Source organism: Eutrigla gurnardus (assembly GCF_963514095.1).
Source record: "Eutrigla gurnardus genome assembly, chromosome: 22".
NCBI lineage: Eukaryota > Metazoa > Chordata > Actinopteri > Perciformes > Triglidae > Eutrigla > Eutrigla gurnardus.
In genome coordinates, this window is record NC_139933.1 from 15,695,015 (window position 1) to 15,715,340 (window position 20,326).

Genomic DNA, 20,326 nt, shown 5'->3' on the forward strand with positions numbered 1-20,326 from the left:
TTAATGCTGACGTCTGCAAAGCAACGATGAGATCGAATCAGAGGAAAACCCGTGAATCACCGGGCGAGGAATAAAATCTTTGTCATGAATCCTGAAAAATTATGTAAATATCATTTTTGGACAATAAAACATTTGAACAAAAGGCATTTGATTTTGCTTCAAAGCTGAGTACGTGAATGAAGGGAAGGAAATGGTCTTATTTTACCCCCTATATTTGTTTTAATTATTTTATATCCTGCAAACATTGAACTTTACATTCTTGTAAATGTTTTTCTGCATATGATCAAATACATCATGACGATACAAATACGTTTGGTCCCATTCAAACTGTAAAACTGACTGTTGCAACACAAACAGTTGATTTGGGCTTAAAGAGATGAGACGACGACGTGGCCGGGTCACGAGACGACGAGTCTGCAGACAGGAAGTCTCCACCGGAGGAACACGCTGGTTGTGTAGTTGCTCTCTTCATGGTCATATTGGCCATATTTGTCATTTTCTTGTCATTTTGTGTCCCTTTAAGGTTGTTTTGCCTCGTCTTTGTTATTGTGAGACTCTTTAGGGTTTTTTGTAGTTGTTTTGGTCTCCTTGTCGTTTTATGTGTCTTTGTAGTCGTTTTGTTTCTTTTGCAGCTGTTTTTTGTATCTTTAATGTTGTTTTGGTCTCTTTGTGGTCATTTTGAGTCCCTTCCTGGTTGCTTCACGTCTCTTAGAGTGACATTTTGTAGGTGAAGGTCAGGGGCCCCCCTGACAGTTTGGACCCCTGGGAGCCCCGTTCAGTAATCCATCCATTGCAATGTTGCCTTAAAGAGTTGCACAAAATGTTTCTGTGGTTATCAAAAACAATCCCTTAAAAATAAACTGTAACAGGACGACAGATTCCTGCCTGAAACAGCTGAAACCACGTCATTGAATGAGATATTCTGGCACACAGTCGCCTTCAGTCCAACGAAGCTTCACCTCACTTGTGAGGTAAAGAGCGAAAAGCTGGTGATGTGATTGAACTTCCTGAGTAAAGCAACGCAGAGTTGAGAGTCTGGAGTCATTGTCACACTACGATAATTCAAACTAACAGCGAGGACAGTGTGTGTGTGTGTGTGTGTGTGTGTGTGTGTGTGTGTGTGTGTGTTTGGAAAGGCACTGGTGATATTGTGCAATGCTCTGCAGAGTGGGTGTGTCTTTGGTCGGCGCTGGGCGGAGCAGCTTCGGCGGTGTGCGATATCAAGCGTGACGCTTCCAGCATGGCCTCTGTCCTGATTTTCCCGCGCGTTGTCGCCCTTTGACCTCCAGGCGACACTGAAGCATGTCTGTGGTTCAGCTACAGCATCGACAGGCTCTCCGGCTGGCGGTGGATGGAGCCGCCGCCGGCCTCGATCTTGTGTCCAGAGGTGGAGAAGCTCTGCATCCTTCCTCCTCCTCCTCCTCCTCTGGACAGGACCATCAGCGTGTCCCCCGACATGCCCCCGAACTCGAAGGCGAACGTCCCGTAGAAGAGCATGATGAGCATGCAGTAGATCCACTCAAAGATGGCGGAGGCGTGCTGCAGGGCGAAGCTCTCCTGGCAAAAGAAAACTCCACCTGGAGAGTTTCAGGTTAAGGAGGAAATAAGGAGGACGTGTTTTTGATGGACAGGCTCATTCACGCTGTGAGTCTTGTGACTCATGGCCGAGTTAAAGGGTGTAAAAGGGTTCTTTCTCCAGCAGGGGGCCACGTAACACAATCAACACACGACTATCACAGTTGGACAGTGATGGAAAGTAACTAAGTACTTTTACAAAAATACTGTACTTGTGTGCAACTTAAAGGTACTTTACTTGAGAATTTTCTTTTTATGTTACTTTATACTTTCACTCCACGACATTTATTTAGTGTTTTAGTCACTTGATACTTGATACTGTCGTTATCAGTGGACTTATACTCCCCGAATTAAAATAAGCTCCACATTTACCAGCTGCCAGCTGAGAGAGAGAGAGAGAGAGAGAGAGAGAGAGAGAGAGAGAGAGAGAGAGAGAGAGAGAGAGAGAGAGAGAGATTATACTGACATGGGCAACTGTAAAATGAGTAGTTTTACTCTTGGAACTTTAAGTATATTTTGATGCTAATACTTTATTATTTTGAACGTGGGACTTGCTATTTTCAAAAAATGTTAAAATAAAATAATTATTTTTTACTTTCTAATTCAACGGGTCTTACAGGTCAAAGCTCACAAGAGAAGTAAATGAATGCTTAAATATTTGAGTAATTTGGCAGGATACTGAGCACCAGGGCGATCAGGGCCAGCAGGGCCATCCCCACCCGTAGGTGGCCTATCCGGTACTCCTCCTGGGTCTTGGCCAGTCTGTAGGTCAGCGCTGACTGAAGGCACACGAACAGCATGCTGGAGGGGAAGGCGACTCCAGCGCCGACGTAGTGGAGGACTTTGGCAAAGTCCACCTGAGAAATAAAAACACACCAGTTTAATCACAGCGAGCAGCAGCGATATCACAGAGGACATGATATCCTCATTCACTAACATTACAAACTGTCTTCCATGAGGGCGGGCATCATCATAATCGGTTGCCATGGTTTCGGTCCCACATTTTTATTTTACTTTCTTCTTTTTCATGGTTTTCCTGAATGTCAGCATCACTTCGGTCCAGACTAAAAAAACACTGTTGGATTGATTTCCATGAACTCAAGGCTTCAAAACCGTGGTTTACAAACTAACGGGTGACATCGCCATGACGACGTCCACTTCTTATACAGTCTATGTGGTGAACAACATTTAGCTCAAAGCAGCCGAGCCGATGTTATTTGTTTCACAAAACATCTGTGTCACTAATGTACACCGACTAATCAAAATATCCCTCAAAATAAAAGTCCAAACCTCCAAATCTCAAATGACTATCATTTCTCATGATTTTCTTCGTGGGAACATTTAGACATAAAGCTGATTTAAAAACACACACTCACACACACACACACACACACACACACACACACACACACACACACACACACACACACACACACACACACACACACACACACACACACACACACACACACACACAAACAGAAGAAGGGGCATCGTGACCTCACTCCGGCACTCTGGGTAATCACTCTGACAGTATCATCTGACCATGAACGTCAGAGAGCAGAACAATCTGCACCAGCAGGAAACACAACAAGATGAGAAGAAAACTGTAATGACGCCAATTTATAAAGGCAAAAATACCGTCTCCATTATCACTTATTATTATTATTATTATTATTAGGACACTGAGAGCAGGAATTCAGGCTGTCGGCGTCTCTTTAAGGCGCTTTCAGACACGGAGGTGCATCTTCACCGCTTTTAGAATTTCATAAATACTTCCTCACATTTTTGCAAACGCGGGAGCAGCTGGGCCGGTGATGACACGCAACGACAGAGGTGCATTGTGGGAAGTGTCGCAGCTGTTTGAGCCATGTAATTACAGGGAAGAACACACATGTACATCCTGCTTAAATTATGTGTCTGCTGGTTTTCTGAGAGTGTGAGGACTGACTGGAAATGCATTAGCATCATGTTTTTTTAAGGAGTCAGAAGGTGATCCGGGCGTTGCAATATACCGGAATTACCGGAAATACTGATGTTATGTTAATGATAACAAATGATAATACTGTGTAAATAATTCAGCTTCTTCTAAATCATTTTATACAAGCAGTTAAAGACTCTCTTCACCTCCCTACACTTGTATTTCTAATGCAATTCATTTGACAACACATGATTATAATATCAAGACTGAATTGAACTGTAAAAAATAAAAGTGGGGAACAACTTACAGTAGGCCATTAAAAAGAGGAGCTTTGTTTGGGAGTAAAGTCAAAAATGTCTCTTGATGCAGCTTCTACAGTGTGATTATCTGCTGCTCTTCTGTTTTATAAGGGTTTAATTAGAATATCTTTGGGACTTAAGACTGCTGATCAGAAAAAACAAGCAATTTGAAGTGTGTGTGTGTGTGTGTGTGTGTGTGTGTTCAGCTGATGGATGGAGCACATTTATACAACACATCCATGTTTAAACACGGAGGTTCATTATGTAAGACGGAGCGCCGACGGGGACGACGGACCCTGCAGCCAATCAGAGAACAGGAGGAGGATCACTCGTTACTGTGAGGCTAGCGAATTGGATGAAGCCCCCCCCCCCCCCAGGATGAAAGCAACTTGCGGCCCCCAAAATGTGACCAGAGGGGCCCAGGGGCGTTGCTAGACATAAAGCTCTACTGGGGCACAGGCCCCCTATTACTAAAATCACAAAAAACAGCGGTGCACCGGCTACGACATGCACACTGCCGTGCACGGACGTAATGTGCGCGCCGGACCCGGACCACAAGGTGCGCGCCTCAGCTTGTATTTTGGGTTAAACTGCATTGGTTTGAGATTGTGGATGAAAAAGAAAATCCATTCTTTTACCGTTGTTATCAATATAAATGAATCCACTGCTAAATATAGTAGCTCGTTAAAACTCGAACGGGAGATTTTATTGGGGCACGGCAGATCAATACTGGGGCACGTGCCCCAGTAAAAGGTGTCTAGCGACGCCCATGGAGGGGCCCCAGACGTGTGTAGACAGAACCGGAGGAATCTGAGACGATGACCTTTGACGATGGCTCACGTGTCTGAGCGTCGACACTCAGACCTCAGAACAGCTCTGATGGATGAAACGCACATTTAGCTAAATGTTTGGGTATTAAGGGCTAAAACGGCACCATTGTGTTTCACTCTCACGGCTCTCATCGTTTTCATCCGCTACACTCCACCCACTCAGCAGCAAACAACAGGCAGACACAGTAGAGCATTTAGCTGCTAAAGAGACAGATTTTCCTCAGGAGCTGGTGGAGACCAAACACAGAGCTAAAAGAGAGAGAATATCAGACAAACGACCAACAGGTGACACAAACGCAGAGAATCATCGTGTGTGTAAATAAGCAACAGTTTGCTAACTTGAAAGGGGAAATGTCAATTGTGTTTACATCCTAGCATTTAATGTTATGAAAATATTTGGGCTACGGTTTTGAAGCCTTGAGTTCAGCATTTTGGCCGTCGCCATCTCGGATTTTTGCAATCATTGAAGGAAGTGACCATATTTGGACTGTGGAGGAGCGACAGGTGGATCTGATGAACACAAGCAGCAGAACGGCACCCCAAACAGCAACCTTACTGGATCTGGATCCATGTGGATTCTGGTGTGAAGCTGAATCCACATGATTCAATGTCAACTCTACAGCTAAGTGTTAAAGTCATCTTAGGGCCTGTCCACACGAAAACGTTTTCAGTGCGTAAACGCAGAAGTCTTGTGCGTTTCGCCCTGCCGTCCATACAAATCCGGCGTTTTCGTGGCCTGAAAACGCACTTTTTTGAAACCAGCTCTCAGGGTGGAAAACCCCTCCGTTTCGTGTTCGTTTTCGTGTAGACGGCGAAAGCGAATACGCTGACGTCATCGCCCCGCTCCTCGACCCTCAAGCCTGACTTCTTCCCCCGAGACGTCTCGTAACAACAACAACAATGGCGGCCTCCGTGCTCGTAGCAGATATTCTGCTCGTCTGTACGTCGGCGTATCAGGGCCGCTGTATGAAAAAAAACGGAGCCGAGAGAGGGGGGCGATATTCCGGGAAAAAAGTCGCAGATATGCTACTTTATTACGATGCTAACAAACAACCGCTAGCTAACTTCCCATGAATGTAGGCATTTATTTGTCTTATTAATCCATCCCAACATGTGACAACGCCTCGTCAAGGTCCGTAGGGTGACGGGCCAAATTGTCATCTTATGGGTGTTTATTGATCTGGTGGTCGGGCGGAGATTAGCCGTAACTCTCACGTGTTGCCATAGCAATGGCAAACATCCGGTCAAGCTCCGTCTCTTCTTCTGCGTTTTTGTAGCAGAAACAGCACCGCATAAGGGCCTGGAATATGTACTAGTCGTACTGGAGTCGTTTTCAGTGGATTCGTCTGGACGCGGATTTTCTTGAAACGATGCCAAGGCAAAACGGAGAAAAAAGGTTTGTTTAGCTTCGTCTGGACGGGGCCTTAGTAGCTAACTGCATTGGTAGTGTGGTAACGACCTGTCAATCAGCAGGTAGCCCCTGTCAATCAGCAGGCAGCCCCGCCCCTAAAGCATCCCCTGCTTTCTGGTCTGCTGTGACCAACCTCCGTTCTGAAAAGTGAAGCCAATTCTGAAGTGCCTTAAAATTGCATTCTTTCTGCTGACCATCAGGGGGCACTTCAGTTTTGGCTTCACTTTTCAGAACCGGAGGTTGCTTCCTGATGTAGATGAACTGAAGCATAAAAATCTCTTATATAAAGTTTGATATTTCCAGCTACATCAACGCACCATATTTTATAAGCTCACTGTGTGTTTTGTATGTAAAGTCTGAGTCTGCAGTAACCAGCAACTACATGCACTGCTTAAATGTACTCGACTAAACACATAGATACTGTATCTCTGTAATATTCAACTGCTGGAGACAGAGCTACATTCCTGCTGAAACCCCCCCCCACTGTCATCACATGTTGAGCGGCGGCGTTGACGCGGCGGGCGCCCGAGGCGATGAAGATTCAGGTGTGTTCTTGGATGTGCCGTGTGTCCCATACGTGTTCACACATGTGCTGCAGCTCTTCATCCCAGCAGCTATTTGAAAACCAGCAGTTACAAGTCAGCACAAAAGGTGACCCTCACACTGAGTCTCGTCTCATAATAAAATGGCGGGCGTTTATCTCGAGCAGTGCCCCCCTTGAACCTGGACTTCTCCGGAGTGCACCGAGGACAGGAACACCAGGAACGCCGGGAACACCGGGAACACGTCCTGTTTTTAAGGTCGCACTACCACAAAGAGGTCTGCCGGACCCTTTCCACACAAGAACAAAACGGGACATCAAAAGAGATTTGCTTGGAAGACCTACAAAGTGCTGAGAGACAGCAGGCGGGGGGGTGGGGGGGTTGACATCAGAGAGGCTCAGCGGGTCTCCAACCGCCAGAAAACCACGTGACGAAGCGGGAGTAAATCACCGTTCTTGTTGGTGCAGAGACACAAAACTACTTCAGCTCTTGTTTTGAGTGAAGATGTTTTACACGGCCCCTCTCTAATGTAACCCTCCACTCAGTTTATGTTACGTGGCGGCCCCGGAGACCCTTCGCTCCACTGTTGCCATGGCGCCGACCCATAAATCATGTCAAGTCTTATCTAACCAGCGACATCATAACAGTGTATGAAAAACAAAAAAAGAAAAGATAACTTGAGAACGAATTTTAACCTCATGTGTAATTCTAGTGAGCACACGAGACAAGCACGGCCTTTAATTGGTATTCTAACATATTAACTCTTCTCATGGAGGAAAGGCCACTTGTAAATGCTACAATTACAATAAAAGCCTGCTGACTGTAATTAGACACAGAAGAGATTTAACATCCACCTCAGTTTCAAAGAACGTGCGATTCACAAAGAAGGTGAAGGAAATCAAGAGCAATCCATGCATGTGAGTAAACACTGTTTGGATACAATGTAATTGCATTTTCAGAATTTTTTTTTATTCAATGATGTACTCCACTAGTTTTGCGTAGCTCGACAACCCGTTGCACACCGCCGCACTTCCACCGGCGAACTTCATGCACACGCTAACTTACAACGTCATCGCTAACAAACTGTTAACGGGTCTTTATGTCATTTTGACTGTATTTGCGATGGATGTATGAAAGAAAGTTGATGCAGTACTGCCAGTTTATTCCCGTAGCTACTCAGAGAGACGCCACTTACTCGACTTCTGGGTGTAATTATGTCTTTTTCTGACAACAGTTTTACGACAAAATGCGACTTTCATGTCATCGACATCACATGTGTAATTGCATCTCTACAGTCTTAAAAGGAGTCCACTGAAAGGGGCGTGGCTTAGCCTCTCTGTGGGTTTGGTGGATGTAATGCTTAAAAAGAATAAAGTGAATGATTCCACGGAGAGCTGAGAGTAAAGGTCGACCTGTCAACGTCACCAACCCAGTCCTGCAGCCCTCCTGATCTCTGAGTGAGTGGGATTATTACCTGGAAGTTCCCCACCATGATGAGCCCAGCGGCACAGATCCAGGCGGTGGAGAGGCCGGCCGTGTTGAGGACACAGTTCTGGTGCTTCTCTATGACGTGAGCGTATCGCAGCAGACCGATCAGCATCACTGTGATAAGAAGAAGGAGAAAAAAACACATTTCATCACACGGATCGATCGTCACATCGTGTTCCCTTCGAGGAACTTTTACCCCAAAATACAAAATGTATCCGAGATTCGATCATTTGAGTCATTCGGCTCTCGTTAAACATTTAATTCAGGATTAACTTTTCATCTTTGTTTACTTAAAAACACGACCTTTGACAATCGTTGGTTATTTCCCAGTTACACAGTCGGCTGTTGGGTTTAGTTTCAACGCTTCTTCAAAATCCTCCTTTTGTGGCTCCGCACTTTGTCTGATTAGATTAGTTATGTTTTTAAATGTAGACACTAAGATGTGATACAGTGAGGTAAGTTAAGATAAGATTGTAGCAGCATCACAAAGACAAACAGTATAGACGGACAGAAAGTAAAATAAAGACATATAAGTCAGTATACTGGTACTAGAATACTTTCTAGCAGCTTTTAGCCCCTGAAGTGTGCAGCAGTGTGTCGTGCTGAGATCAGCCTACGTGATCCTCCACCAAACCCAGTTCCTCTGAAATCCTGCATCAAAGTAAAGACGCCGCCGTTTAAACAAACACACAAGCTGGATTATCTAATGATCGCTTTGGCGTCGTCGTTCTTTTCTGTTCAGGAGCTGAGAAATCGCTTTGGTCGAACAAAATCTGTGATTGATTTTACAGCGTGCGAGTGGAAATAGTAAAGTAGTGAAGGCTGCTACTCACTGTGTTAACAGAGAGTCAAACATGTGGCAACATCTGGGACTCTGTCTAAATACTGAGGCTGCAGGTCACAGAACTTAATGTAACACCAGTTTTACTCCAAACACTCAGGTCAGAGTCATTTCAAAGAGCAGAGTGACTCACACATCTTCCCCTATTCCTCATGTACAGTGGTTCATTCAGAGTTTAAGTTAAAAATGGAATGACTGGACTTTTCAGCTTTCATTTCAAAGTGGTGTTATTGTCGGCGCTACAGTCAACTTTCTGTTTACCTCAAAGAACTTGTGACAAATTTAGCCACTTATCCAGACTATAAATAAGAAGTGGACATCATCTTCACGGTGACGTCACCTGCTGGTCAGTGGACTACAGTTTTGAAGCCTCGATAACGTCATTTTGACCGTCGGCGTCAAATTTTTGCAACCAGGGTAAGAAGTGACCATATTTGGACTGTGGAGGACCAACGGAGGTGGGTGGATTCTGGTGTGAAGCTGATAACAAAGTTAGATTCATGATTCAAGGTCAAATTTACAGCTAAGTGTTAAAGTCGTCTTAGTAGCTATCTGCATTGGTAGCGTGGTAACCACCTGTCAAACAGCGTGTAGCCCCGCCCCTAAAGCATCCCCTGCTTTCTGGTCTGTTGGACTCTTAATGGACCATAATGTACTAAATGAACATCATGCTGGATTGAAGAAGACTTGAAACTAGAGATTGAGACCATAAACTCATGTTTACAATGTTTACTGAGATAATACATCAAGAGAGAAGTAGAGTCATTTTCTCATAGACATCTATACGATCAGAGAGGCGTCGCCCCCTGATGGCCGGCAGAGAGAATGCAGCTTTAAGGCACTTTAGATTTGGTTTCACTTCTCAGAACTGGAGGTTATACATCCAAGGCTAAAAACATGAAATATAAAAAAATAGATTATAGTGTAATTCATTCCCAATGTTAGTCAGTGCAACACATCTTACCAACAAGTTCTGCTCGAGCATCAAACCTCAAATCTGACAGAGAATCAGCATAGTGGCCGACAGAAGCTGTTCTCTCCGCTAGAAGTAACAGAGTTGCTCTATGCAAGGTCAAACCAGCACTTTGTCAGCCTCCAAGGGGGGAAAAAGCTCACTATGGAGAACTTTTACATTGCAAACAGAGGAAAATAAAATCTACATGCACCACCCTGGACTCAAAATAGCTGCTTTTAAGTGGATCTGGCACAAAGCAGAGCAGAGGTTGAAAACTCCTGGGTCACATAAATGCACCATTCATGGCATAGACTGAATTTTCCCTTTGGGGGGGGCAGAGACTCGGCTGGAGGCGTCACAGCTGAGAAAACAAGCCTGGAGCTCTGAGTGCACAGAGCCTCGTTAAACAGAGAGCATGTTGGGTAAATGTGTGTCACGGTATAAAAACAAAAACCAAAAACATTCACTACAAACAAACCTTGCGTTGACACTCACCCATGAAGGATCCAGTGCTACATATGAGGCTGAAAAAGCAGCTTTCGGGTGGCAGAGTTCCACATTTACTGCAATGAAAACAGAAGGGGGTTCATGTCAGATCGGTGACCTCCGTGTTGCAGCGAGATGGATTTAACAGGGAGAATCTTTACTGATCACAGCAACTTAAAGACTACATTCATCATTGTATGCAGGAGAGAAAACGTGTGTGTGTGTGTGTGTGTGTGTGTGTGTGTGTGTGTGTGTGTGTGTGTGTGTGTGAGGGGGGAGGGATGGGGGGAGGGGTTTGTTTACATTTTGCGACTTGATGCTGTGACATTTCAAAGAGCAGTGAAGGATCAGCAGCAACAAAAGCTCTTCTTCCTGTGGAGGTGAAGAGATCAAACCCGCCCAGCCTCCTTCCAGTGGTGGGAAGCACATGTACTTAAGAGGTACTTTACTTGAGTATGTTGTACTCTCGTACATCTCAGTGGGAAATATTATATACTTTTTATATACTATTATATACTTTTTACTCCATTACAATATCTGACAGCTATAGTTTTTTTTCATTTATATGGGATGCCATTTAAGCAAATATTATATAAATAAATATAGCTCTAAAACAAATCCTGAGTATGTGAGGCAATAAATATATATAAATGCAAATACAGTATAAATATTTATTTATTTCAGGGGTGTGGGACTTTTATTTAAAAATGCAACCTTTGTTTGTTAATTTGTTTGTTAATTTAATGGGACTTTTATTTCATAATGCCACATTTAAGTGTCTCATACAGACCCATACAAGGTCAGTGTGTCGGTCCACTGACGAAGCGTTGGGAGTGATAACATTACTTACTTTCAGTGTCTTTTACTTAAATACATCGTTCTTTGTGTTTAAGAGATGAAGACTGAGATCATACAGGTAAAACAGTGTCAGATCTCTCTCCCTCTCTTCCTCTCTTCCTCTCTCGCTCTCCCTCAGCATGAGATTGTGTCCATGAATCATAGTAGTTTTACTCAGTAACCACAGACTTAATTGCGTAAAGTAAAACACAATATTCACCGACATATTCTCGTTTTTCTACTTTGGTTTAAAAAAATATAGATCTTTTTAAAAGAGCAGAAATAGACTGATGGAAAACGCAGACCCCAGCGAGGCCATCTGCTGTTTCCCAGCATCCGATACCCACGGTCACATCACGCTACGGTGTGTGTGTGTGTGTGTGTGTGTGTGTGTGTGTGTGTATGTGTGTGTGGTACGGTGTGTGTGTGTGTGTGTGTGTGTGTGGTACGGTGTGTGTGATCACATGCAGGACACAGGTAAACTGTGAGTGTGATACCAGAGGTTTGGGCTCACTGACCTGATGAGGGGGATGTTTTCCAGGGTGCAGCACAGAACCGGACCCCTCTGCAGTGGAAGCTGCTCGTCACACGACTCGTTGTAAAGCCTGCAAGCAGCAAACACGTTCAGTCCACAGACACCGAAGGACGAAGAGATTCAAACGCTAAATATTTAAGGCTCAAAGGGACATCGGTTGTCACGTTCAAAAGTCTCCTCGTCTTTAAGTTTAGCGTAAACATTTTTTTTTATGTTTACCACCTGAGACAACGTCCCCTATGACAGACGAAGACACGGGGCCTCCTTTTGTTGTTGTTTTGTATAACTTTGTAATTGTTTTAGTCATTTGTAGTTTTGTGTCTCTCCCTGTTGTCATTTCAAATCTCTTTGTAGTTGTTTTGTGTCTCTTTGTAGTCATTGTGAGTCTCTTCCTGGTTGTTACTCATCTTTGAGTGACATTTTCTGGAGGTCAGAGGAGGCCCCTGACACGTTGGGCCCCTGGGCCTCTGCCCGGTAGTCCTGATCAGTAATCCATCTCTACCTCAATGATGCAAAATGAATCTTAATGTGTTGCAAGTAAATATGTTCAAACTCTGTTAATGTTTGAGCACATTTGGAACTTAAAAAAAAAAATTAACACAAACTATTTGGAGGTGAAAGGTGAATAATACAATAACAGTAACCTCGGTTTTAAAACCAAATTCTCTCAAATATCTTGAAAAAAAGTTTGACTGACATTCCTGCAGCTTCTAGTGAATTTATTATGGAGATATAACAGATAAGTTGCTGCTGCTTAGGTTAGAATACTATATATAACCGTTATCAATGTACTTTGGCGTATCCGTACATCTCCGTACCAGCCGGGAAGCTACTTTCATTAGAGACACGGAGGCTTCACATACCAACGAAATGACTCGACACCGAGAGATAAATGCAGCTGCAGGTCGGACACGAGTTTCCTCCTTTCGCTTCAGTCTGTTTGCATTCTGAAACCTTCAGTTTACTGAAACTCCCTTCCTGCACCCCCAAAGGAAGAACGGATCTTCCTTTGCCCACTCTCTCCTCGCATCAACACTTTCTCCACTCGGACATCTTCGTCCCTCCACCAATGGGCCTCACTATGTCCGAATGAAGGCTGACGGACCTGGCAGGAAGTGGGTGTTGATGTAGGTTGAGAAAAAGTCTGGAGCCGTCGTGAATTACCTTTATTTTTTTAACGAATCGACGCTACGTTAACACGCCAGCTGAGAAGGTTTTTCCACCTTCAAGCGTTTCACAGTTTCAAGGTGGGAATCTGCAAGTAATTACTCACAACGACTGTTTTCTGTGTTTTTGTGGCACATTAAGAGGTAATGAAAATACCTCCGCAGCCCTCTGTCCACCCTGAGCTGGACTTTTATTAGACCCAGAAACAGAGCTTCTCTCCGGCTTTAATGAATATAAAACGCTGGCTTCCTGTTTCAGCGTAGACAAGGGGAAACAAGCTGATGGGAAAACAAGGATGTATCACAGTTTTATGCAAAAGAAAGATATGCAGAGGTGTCAGAAGTACAGACATTCTCTACTCAGGTAGAAGTACATAAATGATATATATGGTAAAAGTACTTCTATATGACAACTTCTTGTCATAGATTAAAAAAATCAATAATTCCCCTCAATGCATTAAAACTAATGTAACGAGTAACTGTTTTGAAAATGTACAGATATTGGTTTTATAATGTAGGTAGGAAAAAAGTTGTCAGACAAATAAATACTTACTTCTGGTCTGTTGGACTCTAAATGGACCATAATGTACTAAATGAACATCATGTTGGATTGAAGAAGACTTGAAACTAGAGATTGAGACCATAAACTCATGTTTACAATGTTTACTGAGATAATACATCAAGAGAGAAGTAGGACCATTTTCTAATAGACTTCTATACAATCTGAGAAGTGTCACCCCCTGGTGGCCAGCAGAGATAATGACAGTTTGAGGCACATCAGTGCTGGCTTCACTTTTCAGGACCGCAGGTTGACGGCTGCTTTTAACACATTTTTCTGCCGCAGCAGAAACATATTATTAATTTGACATGTTGAACTTGTTAGCAACATAATGACTTAGGTCTCTTTATGTTTGTATCACCTGGTGAATGTGAGTCCAACAGTCTCTTAGCTCTGTTTCTGGACTCCTGAGGGGCATTTCTGTGTCTTTAGGAGCTAAATGCTCCTCTATGTTCACCAGCCAGTAAACGGTGTCTGCTGCTGAGCTGCTAGTGCACAGTGGCGTTTTACAGCTTTTCTTTTCTGTTTGTTTATGGAAAACAGCCGCCGGCTGCATCTGGATTTTTTTCCTGGTAGGATTAAGGGCAAAAAAAGCTCTTTTGTATGTAAAATAATTCTAAAGGAATAACAGCAACAACAACAAAGCATCAGTGTTCAGGCACATTTTGAGGCTACATTTACAGACAGCAGTCTGGCTAAAACAGGAGCGTTTTTCTATAGCGTTTTTAAAAGATCTGTGTTTAGACGTTGTTTTAAAAAACGATCCGCACGCACACGGCTCCACAAAAAGAACCACTAAAAATTACAAAGTACAAAGTATGTGTGTGTGTGTGTGTGTGTGTGTACTGTACCAGTTATGCACAGGGCAGACGTGCTGGTTGTACAGGGACATGGCATATCTGTGAAGTGGAAGGAGAGAAGAGTGTTTAGAGAAGACATGAAACTTGTCTGGTGTCAGTCCCATCAGCTTTCACACCACAGTGACGCTCCCCAAACAAACATGGCCACCGGTCGTTACTGTTTAACAGAGAGCCACATTTCACCCACTGTAATGAAGCACTTTAAAATCACGTCGCTCGCAGCCAGATGAATGCTCGTTGGGTTGTAAAGCAACAATATTGTTCGCTAACTAAACACGCGTCACATGAACCACCGGGACGTTTCTCTCACAGACTGAGTTCGTCATACATGCTGGCTGTATTTTAACCTGAACTCTTGACGCTTCTTCAGCGTCGCCTACGTAAGAACCAGCATCACAAACACAGTCTGGCTGCAAACCTGAGATGACTGATTACACACATAAATACACTACTTGGGTCCGGAGGAAGAAGACTCTCAGACGCTCTCTTATTTTTAGTAAAGCTAGCAGCTAGCATCTGTTCTTGGTCCAGAGAAGCTCGTCCAGCACCTTGTTTTGGAAAAATACGTACTGAATATACGTGAATTGTACCAGGAAATACACAAATGATGTGTTCTGTGTGTTCGGAACACATCTCTGTGTGTTCGGTACCAGGATGTAACGTTACTATAACAACAGGTCTCTCTGTGTGTTCGGTACCAGGATGTAACGTTACTATAACAACAGTTCTCTCTGTGTGTTGGGTACCAGGATGTAACGTTACCATAACAACAGGTCTCTCCGTGTGTTCGGTACCAGGATGTAACGTTACCATAACAACAGGTCTCTCCGTGTGTTCGGTACCAGGATGTAACGTTACCATAACAACAGGTCTCTCTGTGTGTTCGGTACCAGGATGTAATGTTACCATAACAACAGGTCTCTCCGTGTGTTCGGTACCAGGATGTAACTTTGATATAACAACAGGTCTCTCTGTGTGTTGGGTACCAGGATGTAACGTTACTATAACAACAGGTCTCTCTGTGTGTTGGGTACCAGGATGTAACGTTACTATAACAGGTCTCTCTCCTTCTTTCACTTCACAGCAAGATGTGACTGATGTAACACTACATTTGTGATGGAATGCAGCTACGTTAGCTAGCTAGCTAGAAAGCTAAGCTAACATCCGCGTCGGTGACGTTCGTTGCCAGAGATGAGGGATGTAGCTTGACGACAAACTGACACATTCTTGACTTTCAAAATTATCTTTTAAATTGATAAACATCATACGTTTAATTCATTACATAATTCATACGGGATCAAATCAAATAATTGTTTCTCACCATTGACTAGCGTACATACCTTTGCCGAACTAAACATCGGAAGTGGCGTGACTTTGCCTCCCTATTGGATGTTCAGATTTTGACGATGAATCCTAGTGATTTTCTGTAGCGCCACCATGAGGTTCACATTGGTTAGGGTTATGTTTTGCGTGTGGGTTATCTCAATATCCATCAAATGGATTACAATGGAATTTTGTACAGATATTCATGGTGCCCAGAGGCTGAATCCTGACCCTCTAGTTTTCACTTAACTGCAGCTGTTCTTGTTTAACGAGAGACTGGAAGCTGCACAGCTGCAGCACCTTCATGCAAACTTCTTCTTCTTCTTCTTCTTCTTCTTCTTCTTCTTCTTCTTCTTCTTCTTCTTCTTCTTCTTCTTCCTTCGGTGTGACAAAGTCCCATTGTGAAAAGTAAAGCCTTTCACACCTTCACAAAGTGGGCGTGAGAAGTTTTCACGCCGGCCCTCCAAAGCGTTTCCCCGGTCAGAGACGAGTCCGTGTGATTTCCCCCCCTAGTCTTTGTTTCTCAGACACGTTCGCACCCGTCTGCTTATGACTTCCAACACTGCCATCAAAATACGACCAAGAAATAGAGCTGCAGCTTTCAGCGGCTTGTTTTTTTTTTTTTTTAAAGGGAAAGAATGACGGGATGTGGCTGTAAAAACAGTCGTGTTTTACATTTAAAACAAAGCCAAGTTGATTATTTAATCATAAACTGCTGAAACACAGCGTTGGTTCAAGTGAAGGCAAATCAATTCTCCGATCAGCGATCAATAGAGACACGTGTCTAGTTTAAAGTTCCTACAGCGTCAGCAGCTTGTTGTATTGATTTGTGTATCTTTTGAGTGTTTCAGTGATTTAATCCCGAAGGTTATCTTTTCTCTTGACATATTTAAGCCTCAGATAACAAAAAAAAGATGAATTCCTGCACTAACTTGTTTTTTCAGGGAAATATGAATCTAGTTTTAAAATGCAGATGTTTAGCAGGTACCATGTTTCGAGCTTAGTTTAGTTTATTAACATGCTAACGTTTGCTTAGTAGTGCTAAACACAAAGCCTAGAAGAAAAAAAGAAAATTATAATGTAAAAAATAATTAAGTTTCCATATGATATGTTGATAAAATGTGAGGTCTCATCCGTTTATCATACGATCAATTGAGAACCTAAACATGATTGAGATCTCATTATAAGTTCATGAAGTAATGTATATCATTTCCAGGTTTTTTTTCAATGATTGGAATACCGTTTTCCAGGTTTTTCCAGGACAAGTCTGAACCCCTGACCTAAAATGTCACCAACTACATCTCCCTTGAATCTTGTATATATGGTCTCGGACCAGGCTTGTTCCCGTACAGGTGAGACGGATACGTTTAATGTGAGCAGACTTCCACCGAGAGAAGTAGCTGTTATTGTTCTGACCTGCAGATGTGAGTAAATCAGAACAGATGAAGAGACCAGACGGCCGAGAGGAATCTCAAGGACGTCTCTTCATGGCACGATCGTAGAATAAACACATGCTACGCTCTTCTTCCAAAGAAGGACGCCGTTTCGTGAACTTATTTTATCTACTTACACGAGCCAGATCCCTGTGATGGTGAAGACCGGGAGGCTGACGGGAAGGATCATCCACAGCGACATGATGATCAGCTGGGGAGAGAACGAGCAGTGTTCAGAATCACACGATTCTGGACCATAAATTACTAAATGAACATCATGCTGGATTGAAGAAGACTCCAAACTAGAGATTGAGACCATCATCTCATGTTTACTGAGATAATACATCAAGAGAGAAGTAGGCTCAATTTCTCATAGACTTCTATACAATCAGAGAAGCGTCGCCCCCTGGTGGCCAGCAGAGAGAATGTCAGTTTAAGGCACTTCAGATTTGGCTTCACTTCTGAAGTTCTGCCTGGATGGGACAGATGCTCTGTATTACCAATTACTGATTGACGGTAAGTATTAAGGTGTGTAGACAATGCAGCCCTGGAGACACTAAACATACTGGATACCAGATTGAAACCTGCCTCGGGGTCCCAGGGGCCAAAAGGAGCTTCTGGGCCCCTCTGAACTCTGTTGTCCCTACAGGATTCTTCTAATCTGACAGGTAAACTGTGCAGGAGATCAATTAAACACAGTGATTGAGGGATATCTGGCAACCCTCCAGGTTCCTGTACAACTAAACAGCATTTTCAAGGGAAACTTGGTTTCTCCTGGATTACGGTCGCAGTTTTCATTTAAAACGCAACAAAACTACTTGGTTAGGTTAAGTAGCTTCATCATGGTTGGGTTGTGAAATAATAATAATAATATAAAAATCAAAAACCAAAGTACTAGTTTCACACTAGGACACTAAAAACAGTACTCCTAAAACAAACAAATATCTGTACTTTATCCTCACATATTCTAAACAAGCTTTAGTTTTAATGCATTTGAGGGGAATTATCCTTTTTTCTTATCAATATGACACGAGATTTAGTTAGTCTTGCAAAAAAAAAAAAAAACAGCCAGTAGAAACGTCATAATTTTACTTTATACTTTGATTACATTTCAGAGCTGTACTTTACCACATTTACTTGAGTAAAGAAGTTGAATCAGTACTTCTACTTTTCACCTAGTTTTTTTGTACTTTTACTTGAGTATAGGATTTGTCCTGGTCTCATTTTCTCTGCTTTGAGCACTTTTCAACTTGACAATAAAGCTGACTTTGACTTTGACTTTTCTAAACAAGATTTTCCTAGAAGACGTGAAGTCTGACCATCACTCATTTCTAGCTGCGCATGCGTCACCTGTTACTATTCAGGTACTACTAGCCTACTACTTAGCTGCGTGTAGAGCTCCAGAGTTTAGTTTACCTCGTTAAAGCTTCAGGTTCTCCTCTTCATCTCCTCTTCATCCCCTCCTCCTCCTCCTCTCAGCTCCTCCAGCCTGCAGGAAAAGTCGCACAGAGTCGCAGCTCGTCTGATCTCCTCGACGTTTTCATTCTCACGAAACCCCCCAAAGTGCTGCAGATTCATCCGATCAGGAGGAACCGGTTCCAGTCATCACCCAGACACAGCGGAGACCCTGATCCTGATCCTCCTCCTCTTGCAGCCTGCTTGTTGTGATCCGACCTGAGAGCAGCTGGAACCAGTAAACCTGAAACTCCTCCCAGTAAACGCTGGTTGCTTTAAAGAGGCGGAAGTGACCGTCAGAGTAAAGCTCTGATCCCACCGGGGTTCATGTTTTTATTACTTATATGAGCTCATTTTGACTTGATCATTTTGTTCCCCGTCTAGTTCCTGGAAACACATTTCACAACCGCTTCACTGTTGTGTTGAATCTCGTGTTTTCCCACTTTCCAGGAAAGTATGATGGAGATGATGATGATGAAGATGATATTGAGGAAAGAAAGGAAAGGTTCAGCCACACACACTTGTTTCCTTTGTTTTTATGTGGACTTTTATCTCATCTTTGTTTTGTATTGAATGTATTTTCCTCTTAAATGAATAAAGGAGGTTTAGAGGGGAAACTCGCCAAGAAATGGGTTTAATATTCACTAAAGATAAATATAATGGAGTAAACATTACAATGTTTCCCTCTGATGTTATGAAAGATTAGTTAAAAAAGTAGCATCAAATTGAAATAAGTACTTCTACCTATTCTATGATAGTTTATTCACACAGTATTGCAATCTCACAGATTATAATATTAACACCAAAGTTTGACATTTGTATTTAAATAAATCAGAAACGTGCAGAAACATGAAAAATCCAGTCAGTTTATATCTGAAGCAAAAAACAACAAACGTTTGTTCTTCAGTTTCGTTTCTGACACACACAACACACTTTAAATGTAAAATATAAACACAAAAACATATTAACGAGAGACACATCTTATGATTTAAGCTGTTTCTGCTCGTTAATTGGCGTCTGTTCGGTCCGGGTTCTCTTATTCCCCACGGTACGTGAAAGCAACGTCACGTGGGTCCTCGCGGACGTCGCTCCGCAGAGATTCCCACAGCTGCTTCCAGCAAACGCGGCTTTTTTAAACTGGTGGAAACGTGACAGCCGGTTTCCGCCACACGGGGGCGCTGCAGGCTTGAAGTCATCAAACCTGGAGGCTCGTGCTGCTCCGGAGGGGCCCTGCACGTGAGTTTCACTGACGCCCCTTTTCCCCCCGAGGCATTTTGAGCCGGTACGGAGCCGTGCCTAATCGTGAATCAGAGATAGAAAAAGGACGGGACCCACAGGTTAAACTAGTCACTCAAGTACAAGTTAATGTACTTGGTTACATTCCACCTCTGCTGTTTTCATGTTTCAGTCTCTGGTCCATCAGCAGTGATTATAAAATATGAGCTACAGTCGTGACCCTAATCCTGGACTGGATCCTTGGGGTCGCTTCAAAGCCTCCACTGCTGCCGCCGCACACAGCTGCAGCAGTGTGTCTCGCTAGATCCAGAGAATCCAGTTTGGTGAAATCCAGCAAGCACCTCTGGATGATGTCATGAACTCAGACAGGACGGTGTTTGGTGTTTGTGTGGATCTGGGACTTCAACAAGTACAAAGCAGCAATAGTGGTGATTTCAGCCGTGATGGATGAAACCTGCTTGTTGTCTACGTGGAGGGAAGCCCCGCCTCCTCTCTGTCTACCACGAGTGATGTGAACACAAATGACCCTGGGGTCAAACTTGCACGAGTAAACGTGAGGCAACAATGTGCTGTG

General features: G+C 43.3%; 1 protein-coding gene across 1 annotated transcript; it reads right to left on the reverse strand.

Annotated features, from left to right (window-relative positions):
- Positions 1-123: 123 nt before the first annotated feature.
- On the reverse strand, positions 124-18,710 carry LOC311032835 (transmembrane protein 150A-like). Its single transcript, XM_084039901.1, has 8 exons — positions 18,478-18,710; positions 17,199-17,272; positions 14,297-14,344; positions 11,704-11,790; positions 10,358-10,425; positions 8,053-8,180; positions 2,255-2,432; positions 124-1,577 (listed from the first exon to the last, which is right to left on the reverse strand). The coding sequence occupies exons 2-8, from the start codon at positions 17,261-17,263 to the stop codon at positions 1,318-1,320; spliced, it is 834 nt and encodes a 277-aa protein (XP_083896027.1). The 5' UTR covers positions 17,264-17,272; positions 18,478-18,710; the 3' UTR covers positions 124-1,317.
- Positions 18,711-20,326: the final 1,616 nt, after the last annotated feature.